Source organism: Sciurus carolinensis, chromosome 6, assembly GCF_902686445.1.
Source record: "Sciurus carolinensis chromosome 6, mSciCar1.2, whole genome shotgun sequence".
In the NCBI taxonomy this organism is placed as follows: Eukaryota; Metazoa; Chordata; class Mammalia; order Rodentia; family Sciuridae; genus Sciurus; species Sciurus carolinensis.
Window position 1 is genome coordinate 118,729,794 of NC_062218.1, and position 16,442 is coordinate 118,746,235.

A 16,442-nucleotide genomic window follows, 5' to 3' on the forward strand; every position below is an offset into this window, starting at 1 on the left:
AATTATAGAAGACCAGGAAATTGTAATCAATAAAGCACTTTACACCTGATTGTTTCTTCAATGAATTTAGTCTCTCTCTATAAATATTTATAAAATTTATATAATAACTATGTAATCATTTATATAGTTATATATGTATATAATTTATATAACATGAATAATATATATAATAATTTATAGAATAAGTTATAGAATAATATATATAATTTAGCCTTTATATATCTATCTATATACATATAATATATGGAAGAGAGAGAGAGAGAGAAAGAGAGAGATGGCTGCTGTATCCTTGTAATTTCATCAAACAGAAGAATGAATTCCCCATATTCCATATGCATGATCCAGATAGGCACTGTACATGAAATAAAACAGGAAACTTAGAAAATAAAGTTGATGTAAATGCTGAATATAACCATGCAAAAACTCTTAGAATTTCCTTAAAGGGCCGAAAATTCTTATAACTTTGTGCACGTTTATGTTTATTCCAGTAAGTACATAAGTTTGGCATAATTTAACAGGATACCTCTAGTACAAGTCTAGCTATAAATTCTATTTACTTTTTCTATTTTTATCTTTGAATCTAATGTGGAAACCCATGTCAATAGGAAGTACTGTTTTGTGTCCCATCTACATCACAAGAGATTTGGATAGAGTTTAGGATAAGATGGGTCTTAAATGAGTGCAATTTAATGAATAAATATAAACCTAATTGAAAGTTTCAGTATTATGAGAACATTTATACATCAGATCTGTCTCTGAAATCCTTCTTATCAGTTCAATTCATCTCTGGAAGGAAAGAGCAGATTTTTCTACACATTGTTAGTCAAAGTATGGTTTATCTTCAAATTTAAAAGAAAAAACAAGAAAAATAAATGTTTTTATTTAAAGTGATAAAAATGTATCTAAGCTTTCATAATTTAATTAAATGGTATAACCTCCATTTACTCCATTGAACTTGGACCAACTTTTAAGTATAAAATTTTAATTCCTGTACTTTTTATTCCTCTACCTAAGTTTTTATTTGACAATTTTTGTTTTAGATATACATGACAGTATGTATTTTGACATATACATACATGGAGTATAACATTCTAATTAGATCAAATTCTTGTAGCTGTATGTGATATGAAGATTCACTGACATGTAAATGCCAAATATTTGTGTTAATACGAATACATAATATATATGAACTTAAGAAAGTTATGTCTTATTTATTCAACTATCTTGAGCTCAAATCCTCCCACCGCAGTCTCCTTAAGATGCTTGGGATTATAAGCATGTATAAGATGTAAATAAAATGTATTTTGGAATATGTATACATTCAAGGACTAGGTTGAGCTACTTAGCATTTGTATTACCTCATATACTTATCATGTTTTTGGGTGACAGTTTATTTCATAATTTCAATTATTTTAACTTCCCTTCTTTTTGCTGAGCACTTTTTGCATGTGTTTGCACTGTATTAACACAAATTTTCTTGCTTATTTCATCTGTGCCAAGATTCTGATACATTAATATGTAGTGATCCATCTCTTATAAAGAATTGCTTGCTTTAAGTTAACACAAATACATTTTAATCAAGTGAAAGAACACATTTCTGTGCATAGATACACACAAGTTCATTTAAATTGTAAGGAGTTCTGTTTACAACTTATAAAAGGAAAAAATTGATTTGATTGTTATGTCCTTTTAACTCTAATATTCTGTGTGATAAATGTCTTCAATAATACTGATAATTTAAGAGAAGATACATGATTTTTAAAAAAATTTAAATGTATTTAATTATTTGTTGGTTATATTTTCTATATATGTATTTGGATTTTGTTTTGTGAATCCATGTACCTGTATTGCGCCCTCTTCATAACTGATTTTTTTAAGTTATGAAAGGATTCAGATACATGGTAGAGATGCACAGAGTAAGATTTACAAAACCATAACATGATTTCAGGCTAGAGCCCTATGTCCAAGACTAGGTGGGGCAATCTAAAATGAGCAAGGCAAGACTGAGGTGTCAGTAAGTAGACTATTTGGATGGAGCAATTTTATTAGTATTGACTGGAATGCCCTAAAACAAGGCTTGGAAAGGATTTTGTTAAAACTGACAAGTGCAGAGTTAAGAATTTTAAGTAGCGGAAAATCCTAAACCATCACATCTTCTGGATTGTGATTAAATGATGAAAGGAAATTTTCTCTATTAGAAATCAGCAGAATGGAGCAGAGGATACTCAAGCAAGAGGTCCAGTGACCAGGAAAGTGGCAAATGCAAACATCAGAAGTGCCAGGACAGAAGCCAGGAGGGTTTGTTTTAATATAAATTTACTGTAATAACAGATAAGTCCATTTAGAAACAGAAGTCTCTGAAAATACAGAATTTCATTATTGTATTTTAAATAATAAGCAAAATATAGTCATTATCTGATGCAACTGTGACGTTTTTTAAAAGGAAGTCAAACAAATCCAAATACTCTATCATAAAGGGTGGTTTTGAATTAATAGAAAATAACAGAACCAGATGACATTTAAGACTATTGTTGTCAATATTGTTGCCTTACATAAAAGTGTTAAGTTCCTGTGACTACAGGATTTGGGTTCTCAATCCTTCTGCAAGGCACCTCCCTGAAATATGTATTCAAATATGTTACGAACTTTGATTAGATCTAAGCAATAGTTCATGCTTTGTCAGAATTTTTAAACATCACTGATAAACATAGACATTCTATGAAATAAAACTTGATTTAATCTCTTATTTGAACAAGCATTTTTTAGAAGTTGTATAGATGTCTAGTGGTATTAGAAATTAATTAGTTTGACAAATTATTCTCTAAAGAAATTCACTCATGTGTTGTTATTGTATATTATCATAAGCAATTAAAACTAAGCTACTCTTGTCAAAACACTAATAAACTGTGCTAGTTGTCGTAGTCACCTCCAATTTCTATCATGTTCATTTCCTGACTTGCTAATTCACAAAATTTAATAAATCAAACATAAGATTTGTACGTGTGAACTGGCAAGTTTCTAAAAATAATCATTAGGTTTGCTTGATAATAGTAACTACTAAAACATCTAAATGAAAAAATAACTTTTTAAATGAGAAGATTAATATATCATTAACATTAACCTAGGCAAATACAAAACAACCCACCAGATTAACAAGGAACATGAGTAATTTGGCAAGAAGTTTCCCAAATTAAAAATAATGATCTACATTTGTTAATGGTTTTACTATTAGTAAAACACTTTCACAGTCATTAAGTAATTAGGGCCTCCTAACAAGCTGGTGGGCGGTACCCTTCAGAGGAGGAATGCAGGGGAAAATAGGGGACTGAGTAGTGGGGGATAGAAAATTATTATCAATGTTAATGATAATGTAAGAAATAAAGTGTGAAATCATGCAATTTGGGAACAAGTGCAGGACCAAGACCTAATAAAGGAGTAGCTAAAATAGAATAGAGAAATAGACGTTCTTTTTTTTTTTTTTTTTTTTTGGAAGCAGGGGACATGAGCTGGAAAAAATGTGATTTTGAGCAAACAAATGTATTGCTGACCTAAACTATGTGTGTAACCCACTGTGCGTCAACAGAAGAGCTTTCATTCCATGTAAGTTACATAATGTAATTTAAGATAAATAGTAATTAGCTATCCTACTACACATATCCTAATTAGATTCAGTGCAGAGGACCCTATGAGAGTTTCTGACATACATAAAGAACAAGGTAGAATAATTTGGTGATTTTGTGCATCCAATAACTCTGAAGGCTGAAGAGCTGTTAAATCCTGAAGCTGCTTTTGTATATTGCCTCATCTATTTTACAATTCAGCATTGATGCCCAGGAAAGAACTCAAGTGTGTGTCCTGGTGCCTTAGCAGTTTGATCAGGGTTTGTGCAATTACAGACAACACCCTTACACTGATTTCACTCTCCGTGTCCCTTACTTTATAGTGCAGGATTAGACAAGCTCAGAATACATACATAATGACTCGACAGTTCCATTACTTTGAAAACAAACAAACAGACAAACAAACAGGACAAAATAGCACCATTATCTTCATTTTACTCTGTTTATTTTTTGCAATACCTGGGATTGAATTCAGGGCCTTACATATACCAGACAACTGCTCTACCACTAAGTTACATCTCTAGCCCTATTTTCATTTTAAAGTAAACCTCAGGCCTGGTGAAGTAATTTGCTCAGGAATACTTGAGAATTAATAAAATTAAAACTCGAACCCAGATTTCCTGGTTTTAAATGGATGTTTTATACTAATGTACTGTCTTCTACATTAATATTACATATACCTCATAATTTTCTTCATCGATGAACTAAATTTCAGTATTAGGGCTATACATTTCTTTTAGTATTCTAGATAGATGAATATACATCTTCAAATTAGTTTCATGCATCCTCTGGGGGACAATTATTCATAGAGTAACCTAAATTACTGTAAAGTTACTTATTTAGAAATTTGACAAAGGGGAATTCAGTATGAAAGTTTGAATTTTTAAAAAAATCTAAGTTGGTAACTCTTCTCAGACAGAATTTAAATTTTGAAGTTTAAGGCTATAAAAAAGCCAACCCTCACCATAACAGATGTCAATTTCCCCACTCAGCTTTTAACAGGGCTGTCGTCAGGTTTGTTTCTTTTCTCTGCATCTCTGTTCAAAATAAGATGGCATCTTAATTCATGGCAAGATTCAAGGAACATCAAGTGCTTTGAAAAGGAAAGGAAGTCTATGAAAGTCTACAAAATAGTTATATTATTCATTGAACAAAACAAAACCAAAAATACCTCATTGGAAATGATGGTAGGCAAGCCTTGGGCTCACTCCAGTGCAGATCTCCTGTTTCTGGGCAAACTGGGACTACAGGCAAGGTTGTGTGACAAGTTTTAATTGATAAAGAATGGAGGGGCTGAGATAGATTTCTGCAGTCACCCCTTCTGTGTTTTGGTAGTCCTGGAAAAGGAATGTGCATCCACAAAATCAACACACCCTGCAGTGCTAAATGACTACTTGAGAGAGTCACTTAGATACAGAGTGAACTTTAGGGAAGCAAGAAACAACTCATGCCTCTGAGATGTGGTGGCTATTTGCTACTGTAGTGTGAGGCTTAGTCTTCTTGGACTAATACAGAAATACTCTTAGGTTTTCTTATTATACATCTTTCAATGATTTTCTCAGGCAAGTTCAAAAAATGATAACCATCATTTCTATAGATTTCCTGTGTACAATTCAAGGTTGATACTTTAATCAGTTCTGGAAAGTGGTAAAGAATGTGGGCTATAAGGAAAGGCTCCTGCCTCACAGCCCTGGCTTGGCTACTTATGGAATCATAAGGTCTTGGCAGTCAGTTTCCAGTGTCATAGTTTTCTCATTTGTAAAATATAGGTAATAATGTTGAACAAGAAATGATTTTATAAGAAAAATAATGTATGCAAACACTGAGAAGAGTGTTTGGCATAAAGTAAACCTTTGATAAGGTTAGATATCATGTTTTAGCACTTTGAACCCCAACAAATAGTAGGCACACATTGATTCATTTAACTGGTCTCAAATCCCTGTTAGTGCTTAGAAGAGTTGACAATTACTTTATCAATTTGTGGAAAATCACAGATATTATCTAAGACCAAAAGGATGAAATACTTTTATTAGGGATGTTTCTAAGGCACTGGTTCTTTAAAGTTTCCATAGAGTGAACCCACTGCTATTTTAGTTCTCGGGATCAATGTTAAATAGATGAAATTCACAAATGAAATACCAGTGAGTGAGAGTGTCACATTCAGGGTCAATGGCAAGAATACTAGAGAATAGAATTTCTTAGAGAAAAGATCCAAAATAATAGTGTTTGAACTTGTAGGGGGGAAAAAAGCTGAAAGGTGAAGTGATTGGTATAATACATGAGAAAATGAGGCTTGTATTATTCAGGAGCTCATTCATTTTAGACGGTAACTAAATTGCCTGAAATCCCTTTCATGTTCTGCAAAGATCAAATACATTAAGAATGTCAAAACAACATTAGATAACCCTTTTCAAGCGTCAAAATAACTTCTCAGAATAAAGGAAGGATTTGCAAAGTTCAGGGCTATGAAGAACACAATTAAATGGTGATGTTTTGGGATGAAAAAACTCGAGAGTCATATAATTCCAAATGTCAACCCTGTACCTAATAAGCAGCTGATTTCAGCAAAATACAAAAATGGAGGTGCTGGATTTCTACCCTTGTAAACCAAGATAAAAACACTTAATTTATACATTATTATTAGAGTACTTGTAATATGCACAATGTTTCAGAGAGAAGTTAATCTATTAATCTACCTATTTTGTTCACTCTACAAGGTACAAACAATATTTCCTTCTTATTTCCCTTTGGACTTCAGATAATGCTATGCCCCATGTGGATTTAACTTCATTTCAAAGAGGGGGCTACTTGCAAAGCCTCTTTATGTTCTACTTTTTTTTCTCACCAAAGATGAGAATGATAAATCTAGGGGATTCAAAAGAAATGACACTCTACATAATTACTGCTCCACAAAGATGTAACTAACTGCAATTTTATGTTCAACACCTCTGAGTGTCCTAACAGTAGCATGTCTATCATTATTTCAGAATCATGCAGCTGGATTCCAAAGCTACAAAATGTTTACTCTAAAAACATAATTATAGTGTCATAGCTACCCATTGACCAGAAAATGTCATGTGATTTTGTGATAATGTCTAGTAATTGTCAGACTCCATGCACTTTACCTAATTATGCGATATGACATTTTAAAGAACTTTATTGCTCATAAATCATTTCCTCATTTAGAAAACAGGCATTTTATCAATGTAGTCTTTTGCTATAATTTTGAGTGTACATTTTAGAAAAATTTTCTACCAACAGAAAATGAGGAGAAAGAAACCAAATCTTCAAGATAATTATAAGAGTAAGCATTGGATTATCACATATAGTCTATGGGGGAAAAATCAGGCAAGGAGTGATTCATGACTTGATTATAACATTCCTAGTGCAATTATGTGCAGAACTACTCAGATTTTTCTTCACACTGCACCCAGAAAGATCTATAATTAGGATCTACAGATTAAAGGTCTCATATAGTTTCAGAGACTGGGTGGCTGTTGTTTAGTCATGCTAAAAGCAATTACAGATCTGTCTAAAGAAGGTCACATAAAATACTGTGACTTATTCCTGTATTCATTAAATAATAATGATGCAGTTATAATTCAAACAAAAATTTTTAAGTTAATTAAAACTCTTCTACGAAAAGATTCATTTTTTCCCAGGATATTATTAAATTAATAAGGGGAAGTATGAATACTATATCATATTGGAAGTGTGGACAATTTTTCTTTTTGCATGCCTTTGTATTCAGTGAAGATATTTTTATATTTAGCCTTAAGCATGATGTAAAAGTATTTGTTTTATTTCTCTTTATAACCTCTTATAAATTTTGGAATATAGATAAGAATTTTGATCAATGTTTTTACCTTTCATTGGTAAAGATACAATAACCTCCAAAAATGGAAAAATAATGTCTAAACTAAAAAGACAAAAATCTTTCCTATTCTAACTTAAATAATGAGTGCCATGCCTGTTGAAATACAACTTATTTTTAAACTATGAATGAATATTATCATAAGCAGTGTATCACCATATTACATTTCATAGGATCATCACTATCAAAAGAGTATGGGCACTATCTCTGTGGCATATCATTAAGAAGTACTTGCATTTTACAGAAGGTTTTTCAGTTTTGGTTCTTCAGCAGGAAAGATATTATGTTTTATGATTATTTGAAGGAAAATGTGGAGTTCTTGCTCTCAAAATTTAAATTTGAAAGCATGTTGGCTGATCATAAAAACTATGCTGCCATCTATGACATTTTAATTATGGTTTCCAAGGAAAATATAACGATGCTGTATATTAATTACTATCCATATTTCATAAGTTTACTTAAAATATAATCAAGCTTCAGTAAATGTTGCAAAATCATCAGTTGGTCAAAAAGACAAAATGGTATGATATGACCTATAGATTAATAAAATAATCTGGAGTACAAAAGTCTCAATATTTTTGTATTGTAACTTTTAGAGTGGATTATAAATAAATAAACCCTATGAAGGAGCAAAACCAACAATTTATAACATTTTGGGGTTGAGAGTCAACTCAACTTCTAGGCCACTGATTAGTTATAAATTTGTTGAATTAAAAATGAGTGAAATTTTGGTATAGGTCACCAATCAAAAAGAAAAATATGGTCTTTCAGGAGGAAACTTTGTATACACTTTGAGGAAGAGAGATGGATTTGAACCTCTGAGATTTTTTTCTAGACATATGACTCAATGTTCCGCTTTAATCAGTTTGGAATGTTTCAACTTATTCGACTTGCTTTATTACAAGCAAATTATCTACTCTGTTGATGATTAGTGATTGTAAGATTGCTCTACTTTGGGATCCAGCTTGGTTTCCAGACCTCAGCAAGGGTCAAGGTCTCAAACTTTATGGTGGTTATTAATTCATAGTAAATTACTAAGGAAGGAAGATGAACTAAAAGAAGAAAAGTTTATGTCTCCTATGATTGCTCATAATCTTGAATGGTTTAGCACTTGATGGACATATGAAGGGGAGTAATTGTTTAAAACAAGAAACATAATAAAATCCTGAATTCTATCAAGACTGAATGCATGAAGTAAAAAGTATATTATTTTGATGTTTAGCAAGTCAATCATTCATTTGCCTATGTAATATATTTTAAATTATTGATTATACAGTTAATATATTTTAGATTATGGCTTTTCTTGATTATTGTTCTTACGATTTAAAACTTTCTGAAACATTGTATTATTCTGCTTGCATTATCTTCATGTCCAAGGCATGAACATAAAACAGCAGGCTGAGTAGAAGTTTAGCATTCTGCTTTTAACTTATTTGATCATGTCTTTAAAAGTCTATTTTATTTTCATATTCCATCCAAAAAGAATTATCATCTTTTATCCAAAATGAACTATCATCTCTTAATAGAAAGTTTTTAAAACAGTATACCAAATTACCATGATATAGCTGAGAAAAGACAACAAAGAAAGGTTTATAGACTCCCTCTCTGTAGCATCAAAAATTAAAGTTTTAAAATCAAGAGTTGAATATTCAAAAGGATAAGCTTACACAATATTTAGCTTACACAATGAACAAATTTCCATCAGCAATTCTCTCTACTCTGGAACAAGTTATTTTCAGGCACCATTCTTCACCATAACTTTAAGGGAAATGAACACATTCTACTACTGGGACAAAACATCTTCTCAGTTAAATCAATGCTATTGGGAATCAAACTTGGTTCCTGGGTAGGCAAGTTTGCTAAGTTGTCAAATGAGACCGAAGAAAAGAACTTTTATATGATTATAGAAGAAAAACATGCCCTCTTTTACTCTATGGAAAAGCACAGAGACATCTTTCAACTGTGAAGAAAAATAGCTTCAGGCCAAGGCTGAGCACATCCTATTACCAGAAACATCTATATTTTTCCTTTGATTATCCTGTGAATGTTGGTTCTTTCAGGGAGGCAGAGAACTTGCTGGTGCAGGAGGCAAAATATTCCACATCTGCCACTTACTGGTTTTCAGTGTATCCTGGAAGAATGCTGAGTGTGAGGAGAGTTTATTGGGCCTGGCAATATGGAGAACGTTCAACAGGTAGGTCCTAAAATACCACGATGGACGTGGACAATATGCGAATGTGTAGAAGCATTTATGACATGGATTACATTTAATTTAGAAAACTCTGACATACACTCACTGAGATCTTCTCCAAATCCTGATAGAGTTGCTACCCACTGTGATGAATATTAACATGGAATTAAATGAACCAATACTTCATTTTAATTCTGAGGAACATTTGGTTTTGTCATTATTTACTATTATTTTATTGACATTCATTTCCACAGACCAAAATATTTTATTACACATATAGCTGAACATTTAATGAATAATTGTATAGCATAGAAAATAAACTTTTGATATTATCCTCAGCATTTAATAATGCAAAACTAGTGACAAACATCTTTAGAAAAATTAATAAAATAGTCCTTCTGTATTAAAATTTCTTATTAAAAAGCATTAGATCAAAGTTAAGAGTATGACATGTTTTTAATGCATAGATGAGTTAGGCATGAATAAAATGGATCATGCTGTGAGTTTATTACTAAATCAAAATATTTGAAATTCCATCTCTCATTATAAATCAAAATATTTGAAATCTGAAGGTCACAGTTTGTCATAGGTCAAGTGCAAAAACAACACATTCAAATGCTTCATTGTTCTGCAGTTTTTGATGATGTTCATTTAAAATAATGTTAACTCAGGACATAAGCAATGCACTGAATACTTACCAGGTGGATTTTTTGCCACTTTGTTGAATGCAGGATTAGTTTATTTGGGCTTTTTATTGCTTGAGTAGAAAGTGCTCATTACTTATTATTTTATGCTTATAATATAGAAAATAAAAATAAAACCAAAAAGTTTTTTAAATGGCATACATCACACTGTTGTAGTGGTTGATTTCCTCAAGATGGTCTTCTGTGGTTTTGGTGCAGTGGGAGGAGGCACAGTTGCAGGTCTGAGAGGGGGGAAGCTGTTACTGTGGCTTATTCCTAGTCCCCCATTTTCTAGGGGGAAAGGAGGGAGGTGGGGTGGAGGAGGGAGGGGAGGGCCTTGGAGAGGAATCTTTCCTGGTGGGTGGAGAGGTTCATTGTGTAAGTGGATCTCCCTGTTTTTTATGTTATACCGAATATCACAGTCAGGACAATAGCCATGGTACTGCACTTTTTCATTAAACCGTACTCGTTCCCGGGGCCCTGCCTGGGGACACCTGTCTTTTTCAGGTCTGTGCATCAGAGGCTGCACTGGAGCCTTGTCCAAGTTACTATTGGGTATGCAGCAGATATCTCCATTTGGAATTTTCTTGGGTCCACCTGGTAAGCCTCCATTCCGCAGAAGGGTGCCATTGGTCTTGACAGGATTGACAGTTGGCACCACCCTTTGAGGGTCTTCACACTTCACAGGTGTCAACCGTGGAGGAGGTGGTGGAGGGTTTGGCTTTCTCAGGACGGTGAGGATAGCAGATGGGTGTGCTGGAGGTTTAATGAGTGGTGCATTAGCCTGCACTTTGATCTTCTCTATGCTGGAGGCTGTGGTGCCACTGGAGCTACTATTCAGCGTGTCTGTTTTGGAGCTGTCGGTCATCTCATCCTCCAGCTGTAGGTCAGAGGTCAGGGTATCAATCTGGTCAACCACCTGGTAGAAAGGACAAGATAATTGTGTTGAAGAATGATTCAAAACAAAAGATGCTATAAACATTTTCTTTTTTTTCTGTCTAGCTTTCATCTGCTTTGGGAGCACTGACTGATACTGAACTGTGCATTCCATCGCTGCTTCAAATTTTCAGTCAATAAATTTACAGAACAGCTACTATTCTGCAAAGTGCTAACTGGTTGATAGCACAATTTCAAATGCCTAGAATATAATACACTATTTATGTGCACATTCTATTCCTGGTTCTGATACACCCACCAAAGAGAATCCTGATGTAAAAATGTAACTGCTTTGTAAAACTAAGAGAATATAACTTCTCTTCTGCTTAGCACATAGAAAGCTAGAGGAGAAGTTTTTTCAATGTGGAAAGTGAGGAAAAGCCAAATAATGTGCAAAATGTTAATACTGTTTTGTTCCTGAAACATGATTGACCTTGTTAGGCAGTGCTGAGTCAGCTCCAGAAGGTCAATTGCTCTCACTCCTAAAAATATCCCCATCTTCCACCCTAATAAATTTCCCTTCTTTTCTGTTCTCAAATCTCTGGGTCTTCTTTTTGACCACATTATTGCAAGTCTGCTTTCTGCCCCAAGGTGTTTACACACATTAATATTTCTTCTTGAAATGCTCTGGCCTCTCTTCTACATCAAATTAAGTATTTCAAATACTTAGAATTTTAGTTCAGGAGTCATTCATGAATGACTTCTCAATCCTGCTGCAATTATAGGTCAAGCTAATATGTTAACTATCCCCAAGCAATCTTATTTGTTTCTTTGGAAGCTTTCACATCATTTTAATGATGTGTTGAGCAGTAGTGTGAATACTGAAATATTTCCCACATAGTCCCTAATCTCAGTGAGAGAAGGGTCCTTGATTGGTTTTGCTGTTATATTCTGATGACCTGATATAGTAACTGGTATTTATTAGGGGCACAGAAAATATTTGTTAGGTAAATACCTTGTGGATCCTTTCTGCAGTTAAAGTGTGAACATAAGCATTTTCTTTCTTATTTGACTCTTGGGAGTTGTTATTACTTTAAAACTTACACAATTATTCCATGGATATGTAAAGACTGGAGTGGGAAGGTATGTCTAACAAATTTGAAGTAGTGAAACTGTCACGGCTCATGGGCACTGGGTACCAGTTCACCTGGAGATGTATCTACCCCATGTTTTTTTTTTTTTTTATCTTATTAAATATTTACAGCAAAGGGAAGAAAACTCATTTGCTGTGAGGGAAGTGGAGCTGATTTTCAGAGCTGATAAAATACTCCCTAGAGTCTTGATGATGTGATAGGCCCTGCCTCTTTTTAGTCCCTGCATTGTTATTTCCCAAGAGTCTATTAAATGCCAAGAGAAGAAAACACAAAAAGGAAACAATGCCATCATGAAGCAGGGCACATAGTGGAAGCGCCTGACTCTAACTAAATCCTCAAACAAGTAACAGTAAAAGTGTAATTTCCCCAAGTGCTTGAAAGCATATGCAGCATTAAAGAGGAGCACAGGACCCCATGAGAAAGGTGGATGAAGTCCTCCTGGAAGGTGAGCTGCTGTTAACTGGCAGGAGAGCAGTGGTTCAAGTATCAGCTCAGGAAAGAGCATGATCAAGTTCCCAAGAAGAAGAGGGTGCCTGAGGGAGGGTTATTTAAAGATTCTATAGGATGAAGAGCACCATAAAATAGGATGGTGGAGAGTGGGGTTGCAGCGGGACACTGAGAGCCCTTGTAGTGCTGTGATCAAGTTCCACTTAATTGAAAAAGAGTTCCAAAAGTGAGACAATGAGTTTGTTTATGGGAACCTTGATTGATACATATATATACGTGCATGTATGTATACATAAAGCTGATGTGTCCTCCACTTAAATTATGCAGAATTTCAAACAGGAAAATATAAACAAATCCTCACCCAAGACATACCACAATGCAAACACAGAACACTGAAAAACAATGACAATTGTTTTTTGGAGGGTGGGGCTACTGGGGATGGAACTCAGGGGCACTCAACCACTGAGTCACATCCCTGGACCTATTTTGTATTTTATTTAGAGATAGTGTCTCACTGAGTTGCTAAGTGCCCCACTTTTGCTGAGGCTGACTTTGGACTCACAATCTTCCTCCTTCAGCCTCCTGAGTTGCTGGGATTACAGGCGTGCGCCACCACGCCCAGCAATAAAATTTTTACAAGAAAAAGGAACATGAAATACTCAAATAGTTATGGAGTAACAAAAATTAGGTAAACAGGAGATGTTTACAAAATTAATAGGCACCTCAAGAAAACTTAGAAATAACATTTCATACTGAATAAAAATGAATGTAATTTTATATAGTTTGACTTTTATGCACAAATGAGAGAGAAATAGACATTTTCAGACAATAAAGACTAAGGGAGTATGCTTCTTACAGCTCAGTATTGAAGTAACAACAACAAAAAAGAAAATTCATTGAAAATTAAGAAAAAAAATTCAGAAGAGACTGGAATATAAGAAGTACAGATGAACACAAAAATTGGTAAATGAGTCAAAAATACATCAGTTACAAAACAATAATTAATGACAAATTTACAACAAGATTCAAAAAAATGTAAAAACTAAAATACTTGGGAAAATAACATGTCTAATTGTAGGACAATCAAGGTCAAAGCATGTCAAGGCCTCATTGTACTCTTTCTAGTGTGGGGGAAAAATCACTAGTTCATCTTGATTGAACTCAGAGCATATTAAGTCAAGGATGCATGCATAAAAATTTAGGGCATCTACTGAAATGATAGACTTAAAATTATAACTTCTAAAATAATATAAAGAAAAAAATTAGTACACAAAATTCAATAAATCTTTAAAAGGCAGAAAATAAGAAATGAATGAAAATAACATAGTAAATAAAATCACTGCATATGAGAATACAAATAACTTCAACATATTTGTAATCATAACAAATACAAATAAAGTAATTTATATTAAAAAGTGATTTCTGTTAAAGAAAAAAAAAAAAAAAAAAAACAAAGTGAAAGAAGTAAGACATATCAGGCAAATAACTAAATGAATACTGATGCCAGGAATTGAACCCAGAGGCACTTTACCACTGAGCCACATCCTCAGACCTTTTTTATATTTTATTTAAAGATGGGGTCTAGCTCAGTTGCTTAAGGCCTTGCTTAGTTGCTGACACTGCCTTTGAACTGGATATCTTTCTGCCTCAGCCTCCAGAGGCACTGGGATGATAGGCGCACACTACTGCACCTTAAGACTAAGTCTTAAGAAGAAAAACAGTATAGTGTCAACACCAATTTAGGTGAGTAAAGGCATGAAACAAAACTGAAGGTTCATGTTCATGTAAGCACACACACATACATACAAGAAAATTGGGAAAAAGTTATGAACAACTAACTCACATAAGATGAACACCATATTTCCAAAGAACATAAGAATATTCTCAATGTCACTAGTACTTGAGGACACACAAACTTAAGGAAAATGAGAAGGCATTCAAATAGTTAAAATCAAAGAGGTGAGCTCTTGTGTATCAGCAGGGATGCATCTCAAAAATCTGATACGGAATAGTTTTAAAAGCTGTAAAAACACGTATTTGGTATCCATATACTGTTTATTTAGAAACACAGGTAATTTAGTTTATATAATATGAAAATAAATAATACACAAGGAGGAAGAGGAATGGATACTGGGAGCCATCAACAACTACATAACAAAAGTATTTGATTTTCAAAAATTTGATATAAAGTAATTATGATAAAATGTTAACATTTATTCAAAGTTATCTTTGCTTTATCAATTTATTTTCGATAATATGCATATCATTTTGTAATAAAAATTGGTTAGAAATAAAGTTTATTGTGTATATTTAAGGTATATACATGATGTTATAAGGTATACATGGATTATCATATATCGCATAGTGGAAAAAGTCAATGTATGCATCCTCTCATGTATTACACATTTTGCTCCCCTGTGGCAAGCACAGCTACAATCTACTCATTTAGCAAAGAATCCTGGTTGCAATACACTATTATTAACTATAGTCCTCATGCTGTACATTACAATTTTGATGTGTTCATCTTACATATCTACTACTTTGTATCCTTTGACTTCCACCTGTCCCTTACCTTCCCATTCCCCTGTTCCTGGTAAAAATGTTTTACACCCTATCTCTATATATTTGACTTTAAAAATTAATTCTATGAGTATTTTTCTTTCTGTGTCTGGTTTCTTTCACTTAGCATCATATCTTCTATTTTCATTCATATTTTGGCAAATGGCAGCCTTTTTTAAAGGCTGGATAATAAATACTTGATACAAGTCAAAAATAAGAAAGAAATTTTAAAAAGTAGTTTCTTCAGAGGTCATGTGGAAAACATATTGAAAGCTGTTGAAGTTTATTTGTTTGGCTAATTAGGTTTCATTATAGACAAGTGATCAAGAATAAATTACCTAAAAAATCCACTGTATTTTAATAATAGCATATCTCTGTCTCTTTACTTAAGCTAATTCAAACTATCATGTTATAACTGAAGGAATAGTCACAATAGGAATTGTGGAATTAAAGAGAAAACAAAGTGAAAGAAAGTAGGACTGGTGGGGGAGAGATTATTTTGTAGATTTTTAGAGGCCAGAAGATAGCATGGCATGAGTCATCAGTCTGAGAACATCCACACCTATACATCAAGAACCAAGGACAAATGTATATCTTAAACTTGAAAGTGGGTTAGCTGTCCAAGTAATTACAGCTGCTCAGGTCTGTGGAGGACTTTGCAAATGGGAATAAAACAGAAAAAATAATTATGGGTGCTGTGCTTGGCAAGTCCCAGAAATTTCTCTTTTTTTGTGTGTGTGGAATATTTTATTATTATTATTCTTTTTAGTTATATATGACATTAGGATACATTTTGATATAATCACAAAAGCATTATTATAATTTGCTGTAATAGAGTTCCCAGCACTTTCCTCCTATCCCTTCTTCCTCCCTCTGCTCTTCTCCCTCTAATCTACTGATTTTTCTGTATTTTTTTATAGTTTTTTTAAAATTAGTATCTTCAAAGAAGTTATGGATGGACTGGGGAATAATTAAGAATAATGATAATTGTGACTTAGGAATGACATGAGCTTGAAACTTTCATATCTGGGAAAATAT

At 33.3% G+C, this 16,442-nt stretch overlaps 1 protein-coding gene across 3 annotated transcripts in view; it reads right to left on the minus strand.

Moving 5' to 3' along the window:
• Positions 1 to 16,442, minus strand: part of Prr16 (proline rich 16) — a 287,956-nt gene that overhangs the window by 108,705 nt on the left and 162,809 nt on the right. Inside the window, exon 2 of one of the 3 annotated variants that reach the window (XR_007109198.1) lies at positions 10,384 to 11,287. Coding sequence is in view for 2 of the 3 variants with exons in the window: in XM_047556774.1 (XP_047412730.1) it covers positions 10,532 to 11,287 (756 nt within the window). In the remaining variant the exon portion in view is untranslated. Of the gene's footprint in view, positions 1 to 9,875; positions 11,288 to 16,442 lie in introns of those variants that run through there. The other 2 variants (XM_047556774.1, XM_047556773.1) reach the window with 2 other exon arrangements.